This window comes from Cebus imitator, unplaced genomic scaffold, assembly GCF_001604975.1.
Source record: "Cebus imitator isolate Cc_AM_T3 unplaced genomic scaffold, Cebus_imitator-1.0 Scaffold25, whole genome shotgun sequence".
In the NCBI taxonomy this organism is placed as follows: domain Eukaryota; kingdom Metazoa; phylum Chordata; class Mammalia; order Primates; family Cebidae; genus Cebus; species Cebus imitator.
In genome coordinates this window covers 7,497,790-7,505,481 of record NW_016107340.1, presented here as the reverse complement: position 1 = coordinate 7,505,481, position 7,692 = coordinate 7,497,790, and the positions used below count along the sequence as shown (strand labels likewise).

Here is a 7,692-nt window from a genome sequence, read left to right as displayed (position 1 = left end):
GATCTTGGCTCACTGCAACCTCTGCCTCCCAGTTTCAAGCAATTCTCCTGCCTCAGCCTCCTGAGTAAGTGGGATTACAGGCACCTGCCACCGCACCCAGCTAATTTTTTTGTATTTTTAGTAGAGGCGGGGTTTCATGATGTTGGCCAGGCTGGTCTTGAACTCAGTTGATCTGCCTGCCTTGGCCTCACAAAGTGCTGGGGTTACAGGTGTGAGCCACTGCGCCCAGCTGATTCCTGTTTTCAATCTACTGTTCCTCTTCCCTTTATCTTTAGCAAAATGGAGTCCATTGCTTTAGAAATTATGTGGAGACTATATAATGAAGGATATTTTTGAAAACATAAATACAGGAAAGAATGATTGACTTGTTGAAAGATGACTTAACCAATTAAAAATCGCTAAATATTACTTTAATGGGTAGAAATAAAAGTGGTTCAAATTTATGTTAATACACGGTAAAGATTAGAAATTCCACTAGCTTAATAGAGAAAGGAAAATAACTCTGTATGTGGGTGTTTGTATATTACTTCATTTATTCCTTTCTGGAAACTGTCAGTGTCAGAAGATACTGTCATCTATACCTTATTGTTGAAAAAAAACAAAAGCAAAACACCTAAGATCACGCAGAGAGTACATGCCAGATCTGGCCTTTTTGAGCTCATAGATGGTGTACTTTGCCCCCAGAAGTTAAATAAAAGTATAGCATCAGAGAAGTTGAGTAGGGACATGCGGTAGCTAGTCTTGCAAAGCCCCCTAAGGCTCCCTAGTACGGTGTCCCACCATATGAAAACTCGATTATTTTTGGCTTCTGCTTTTGCTTACTCTCTGCAGCCCATTGCTGACATAATAATCACAGGGAGCTTTCATAAAACTAGTGGCTCCCCTACTCAAAACTTTCCAGTCATTTTACAGTGCACGTATGCTACACACATACATAAAATCCCATGAGGCCTCACAGATCCCTCCCTGCTCTTTTCTCAGAGCAAAGCAATAGAGCACCCAACTCCGGGGGCACCATGCACAAAGACGCAACAGACCTGCCAGTGCAACGTGGTGGTCCCATCTCTGACTTCGTCTCTTCTATTTACCTTCTGCCTCCCAAATACCAACCTCATTTTTGCTTAAACTCCTTTACTTGCATTTCCCTTCACTTGGAATGTCCTTCCCTAGGCCACAGGGTTGACCCCTTCTTATCATTCAGATCTTACTGCAAATGCATGCCTTTGCAGGCAGGTCCTTCCCTGCCTTCCCATATAAAGTAAATTTCCTTCCTATAGTTTCAACATCTCACTGCCTTGTGCACTTCAGAGCAGTTGTACCTTCAGAGATTAACCAGATTTTTTGTTTGTTTAATTCCTGTTTACTTCCTGATGCATTCTATCGCAGCAGAGACTTTATCATAAGTGTGTACCTGAGTAGTAGGTTGCCAGGCACTTCTATGATAAATAAATGATTATTTCCTGCTATTACTTATAAGGTGCACTCATATTTTGTCAAACTTTGGTCATAGCTTTTGATTTTTTTATATATTCTACTGCCAGACTTTACTTTTGCCCCATTATCCATCTCAGCCATCTAAAATGTAGAGCCTGAGCCATCTCAAGCTCTACATTTTAGCCACCAAGAGGAGGAGCTGAATGTCTAAGTCATCATGTTGTAAGGGTCATGAAGAACTTCCAGACGAGATTATCTTAGATCCTTAGCTTCTAAGTCTGTCTGTGGTTTGAGTGTTTATCTTTGCTTCAGTAGCCTGTAGCCATGTTCTTGTAGTACGAACACAGATAACAAAGCTCTTAGGAGGAGCAAGGTATGTACAGACAAATTGCAAAGTAGTTTTGCAGTGCAAGACTTGGCTTAAAAGTAAAACATAATTAAAATTTGGTATTTGTACAAGCCAGGTTTGGCATTTCAGCCAGAAACATGCTCAAATAGTATTTAATAATAATATAAAAGTAGCATTTCGGAGGGGAAGAAACACAAACTATTGAATAAATGGCACTTGTCCATTTAGTTAACAGTTTGAGAAAGGTTATACCCTTTCCTCCCACAAATTTTACATATACTAAACACTTGGATATTATGCAAAAAAATGCATATGTGTGTGTGTGTGTGTGTGTGTATATATATATATATATATATATATATACAGATGCATTTTTTTGAGAGAGAGATGGAGTCTCATTCTGTCATGCAGGCTGACTGGAGTGCGGTGGCACAATCTCTGCTTACTGCCAACCTCTGCCTCTCGGGTTCAAGTGATTCTCCTGCCTCAGCCTCCCAAGTAGCTGGTACTACAGGTGCATGCCACCACGCCCTGGTAATTTTTGTATTTTTAGTAGAGACAGGGTTTCACTATGTTGGTCAGGCTTGTCTTAAACTCCTGACATCAGATGATCCATCTGCCTCAGTCCCCCAAAATGCTGGAATTACAGGCATGAGCCACCTTGCCCAGCCAACACTTGGATATAAAAACCATCAAATACTAAGGCGCTGGTGATAGTAATGTATTACTTAGGAGGAAGAAAAGGCGGAATATATGGCTGTGTCTGTTCCACACAAGACTTTAGATTAAAAGCCTTTTTTTTTTTTTAAGTCTGTCACAGGAGTAAAAATAAACATGTTTTTAAAAGCAGTTTTATTGTTATAGTAAGCCTTCAAAAATAGTATTTTGGTATATAACTGACCCTGATCCGTAAAAAGAATACTGCTTTTAAGTTAATCTAAATCTTGCTGTTTCAAACGTTTTAAACATACTTACAGCTTAAGTGAATTATATATATGGTAAGTTCATTTTATAAAATATGTGAATACAGAGGGAGATTTATGTAAGCCAAACAGCAGCACCAGTACTTAGTCACACATCCTCTATTTGCACGTCTCTCCATTTGCGGGATAGTGCTGCAGATGCGGCTAAATTTGGTGTTTCAATTATTATTATTTAAGTGTTGGATCTCTTCCTTCCTTATCAGCAGAGTATGCACTACTCAGACAATTCTCTACACCCACTGAAACAGAGAGACAGGATCTGAGATCCTGTGACATCCTTTTCTACTTAAGCACTCAATTGTTTTGCCCTGTTGACTTCTGCAGCACACATGTGATGTTACTAAAATAAGAATGATATTCCCAGTGCTCAGTACCTTAATAGAACCATTACAGCTATTATTAAGTTATATTGCATTAATTTAGGACTTAAAAAACACAAATGAGAATTTTGTGTGTTCTTATCAGAGGTTGCGAAGCAACAAAAGCAGCTTTAAAGGTGTCAAAACGGTTTAAGTAAAGATAGATAAAAATTAATGCCAGTATTTGATATAACTGGAAACAAAGAAATGTTTTCTATGTGATCCCCAACTTGCAGAACGGTCGTTTCAAAAATCTGCAAGTAATTTGGTTGCTCAGAACTAAGGACTCATTCAGCCATCAGGACGCTCTCAGTCTAAGAGAAACCCTCACAAGCAAGCCCACTGTAACTCACTTCATGAGACCAGCTAGCCACTTAGATTTTAGCAACAAACGACAGTGTTTATTCATTGTCGTACAGGGAGTGAGACCTGCTTTATCTAGCAAGCTAAGTAGGTCAGCTTTTCTTATTCGTTGTCTCCCAGATCTCTGCTGCATCTCCCTCTGGTGGCCCCTGCCGCCTGAGCTACTCCACCTTCTTCTTCACAGTGCTTCCTGAACTCCGGTTACTTCTGTGTCCCATCCCATCCCCCCACCCCCAATTAACACCCTACACCTTTCACCTGTGTAGCTGATCACACTACTGTTCTTAGAATAAGTTGACCCTTGAACAGTATGGGTAGGTTCACTTACAGGCAGATTTTTTTAACCAAAAATATATTGAAAATATAGCATTCAGGGGATGCAAAACCCAAATATGTGGAGAGTCTTTCACATCCCGTGAATACTGTCATTTTGTATACTTCCTTATACCCAGATTTTGGTACACTCAGTTGTTCTGGAACCAATCCCTTGAGTATTGTATATTGAGGAATGACTGTATTGGCATTTTTAACTGGGCCCCTGTATTGATATATTCTACTTAGCTGATATTTTTGCTACCAGCCATAAAAACAATAAAAGCAAGGATTCTGGTGATGTTTCAATTGGAGGGATAACCACTTTTTAAACAGTTTATAAATTATGACTTCCATAAGATAATGGAATTTCATAGCTGACAGCTTGTTTAGATGTGTCTAGACCAACCACCTTTTTTTTTTTTTCCTTTTTTTCTTCCACTTTTATGTAGAGATTCCAAGACTATTGAAAAAAAAAAATATGATTCCAGGCCTGGGGTGGTGACTCATGCCTATAATCCCAGCACTTTGAGAGACTGAAACTGAGGTCAGGAGTTCAAGACCAGCCTGGGCAACATGGCGAAACCCCATCTCTACTAAAAATACAAAAATAAGCTGGGCATGGTGGTGCACACCTGTAATCCCAGCTACTCAGGAGGCTGAGGATGGAAAATCACTTGAGCATGGGAGGCAGAGGTTGCAGTGAGCTAAGATTGCACCACTGCACTCCAGCCTGGGCAAGAGTGAGACTCGGTCTCTCTCTCTCTCTCTACATATATATGTGTATATATATACGTATATATACATATATGTATATGTATATATATATTATTTCAATCAAGATTAAATAGTATATTCATTACTTTAGATTTAATTTTGGATAGGGGACAGAGAGTGACAACTGGAATAGAAAACAAAAGAAATATGAGACTGGGCAAGTCTCAGGCACACATTTGGAGTGATCACCTGTGAAAAAAAACTCCCAATCCTAGACTCTGTCCATAAAACTCTCCTTCCTTCCCCCATTAAGACATTTGAGTGGATCAGAGCCAACCCGAAGATTCTAAGCTTCAACTTGGGTTTCAAATCCTACCCTAAAGTAAACTCACACTCCTGGTGATTTAAGCCAAATCTACCCTCAGAAAACCTCTAAACTGGGGTGACCTCAAGGATGGACACATTGCCCAAGGTTGTTTCTGGGCCTGAGTGTATTTTTATTTTCACCATTCCCTCTTAATATGTAGACTTGTATTCACTGGGCCTACTCTTGAACTAAGCTGGTTTCATAATGAATCTTTTAGTCTATATGCTCTTAAAGTATAGTTTGTATCACGTGAACTGAATCCTAGTTGAGTATCTTATTTCATGGTAAAATTCTTAAGATGTTTTGACCTTTGGTGCTTAGCCATGTAAAGATCTTTCTTTGGGTTAGATTTTGAGCCGAGGCATCCTAGAGTGGCTTAGGATTCTAATGCCTGTTTTTGCATTTACAGTCTCTGGCTGATGAACTTGCTCTTGTGGATGTTTTGGAAGATAAACTTAAAGGAGAAATGATGGATCTGCAGCACGGGAGCTTATTTCTTCAGACACCCAAAATTGTGGCAGATAAAGGTAATTTCACTTAATGCCCAAAGTGAACAAATGTTAATTTTTTTCATGTCCCCAAAAATACATTTAGAATGCATCTTACAGCATAATAGATGTATTTTTAAGTAGGAAAAGTTGAAGTTTTGGAACAGGTATTTCAATATTTCAATACCTGTTAATAAAATATTTATAATCTAGTTTAGTAAATTCAAATTATTTCCAATTGTTATGTAATTATAAACTGTTTTCCCCTTTTTCCTCATTTTATAAAAAGCTCTTCTTATTTCTCTACTATATTCTACTTTTTATTTCTAATATATTTTATATTCATTTATTAATGGACAGCTACCAAAATGAGTTTGCTATCCATAAATGATCACTGATATGTCACTAAGAGGAAATAACAAATTGGATTTATAGCATTATTTGGTTTATCTTACCACCTTTCTTCTATAGGCCAATTTTCTTTCATCTATTTCTAGAAACCCACTTGATACTGCTATTATATACACATAGCAAATTGACATTTTCCCATTGGAAGTATCTGTAGAAAATGGTTATGTATTCCATACTCCACACTAGTTATCTTTGTCCTAAAACAGATGTATTCCCTAAAATGAAAGTTTGGATGCATTCTTTTCTTTAAAAATGTCTTGTCTTTTTATAAACCTTTGTCTACATTCTAAAACCTTTAGCACGGCCTGCACAGATCTCAATTTGGATACAACCTGCATTTCCTCATGCCTCACCATCCTCCTCTTCTCCCTCAGTCTCTGTTATAAAATTAGCCTTCCCATCCTGGTGAATCTGGTTTGGCAGTTTCTTCTTTTCTTCTGGGTCCAGTTTATCCTCAAGGTTAAACTGAAGTATCACTTCTATTAACCCTCTCCCACATTCCTTCTACACATTTTATATGTAACATTTTGGGCTATTATGTTACAATGGCTTGTTTATATGTATCTGAGAGCAGGCATGTTTTCGGCCCCTAAAGTATTGGTAAAAGGTAATTTCAATGCCTTGAAAAAAAACTAAATAATAGCTATTATTTATAAATTTGTGACATTCTGGGCACCATGTGAAAAATTTTGCACATATTATTTCATCTAACTTCATCTTTGCAACAACCTTATGAAATGTAGGGACTATAATTACCTCCATTTTATGGGAGAGGAACCAAAGTATTAGTAACCATCAAAAGGTACACTGTAATCCAGTTTAATTATGTGAATCATCCATAACTATTGAGTCAAATGATCACATCAAATTGCAGTATCTGTATATTTTTAAAAAGGACACACTTCCTTAAGAAAAAAATAAAATCTCCTGGAAAACTTGCAGTGATAAAAAGTAAATGAACTTCCTACAAACGTATTAGAAATCCATGTTTTAGTTTCCAGACAAAACCAAACACTTGGTGCCTTTTTGCCCTTCCTAAATTTAACTTTTTAAGATAAAAGTAACTTAAAATTGACTCAGTTTTGTTTTTTTCTTTTTTTTGGCTACCTATTGGATTCACTGTTTACACTTCATTTTATTCCCGATGGTTCATTGAATTCATAGCCAAAAACATTTTGGGGTCATCTTTATTTTCTGAGGCATTTTGATGTTTGGATTATTGCAGTGTAGTTCAAGGGAGAAGAAAGAAGCCACAGAAACATTAAACTTCAAACCCTTACAATACAGAAAACTTAATTCACATATCTGTCCTAGCATCTTATGTGTGGTTAGGCTTTTAGAGCATATCATATAGGATATGTTTTATTGAACAGCTGCATTTAAAGTACGGTTTTTGCCTCTCTTTTTAAAGATTATTCCGTGACCGCCAATTCTAAGATTGTAGTGGTAACTGCAGGAGTCCGTCAGCAAGAGGGGGAGAGTCGTCTCAATCTGGTGCAGAGAAACGTTAATGTCTTCAAATTCATTATTCCTCAGATCGTCAAGTACAGTCCTGACTGCATCATAATTGTGGTTTCCAACCCAGGTATTATAGTAATACTGTCAGTCTCTGTTCTGTTAAGTTCAGTGTTTTGGGGTGTTTGTTGTTGTTGTTTTGGACTAAAATCAGTCCCAGTATTCACTTATAGAAGCAATTTACATGTCTTTTATTGGCCTTAGTGGTGTTTGCAAACACCAAATGTTTGAAAAATGTGAGAAGAGTTTTATGTAAAGCAATTTCATAACACCTTCCTTTCTTCCTTTCTTTCTCTTTCTTTTGCCTTCCTTCTCTTTTTTCTTTTCTCCCTTCCTCCCCCTTCCCTCTCTCTCTCCCCCTCCTTTCCTTCCTTCTTCCTTCTCTCTCTCTCTT

At 37.7% G+C, this 7,692-nt stretch overlaps 1 protein-coding gene across 2 annotated transcripts in view; it reads left to right on the top strand.

Annotated features, from left to right (window-relative positions):
* Nucleotides 1-7,692, top strand: part of LDHB (lactate dehydrogenase B) — a 23,594-nt gene that overhangs the window by 6,776 nt on the left and 9,126 nt on the right. For both annotated transcript variants that reach the window (XM_017522960.2, XM_037736490.1), the window contains 2 exons: nt 5,294-5,411; nt 7,195-7,368. In XM_017522960.2, coding sequence (XP_017378449.1) covers nt 5,294-5,411; nt 7,195-7,368 — 292 coding nt within the window. The remainder of the gene's footprint in view (nt 1-5,293; nt 5,412-7,194; nt 7,369-7,692) is intronic.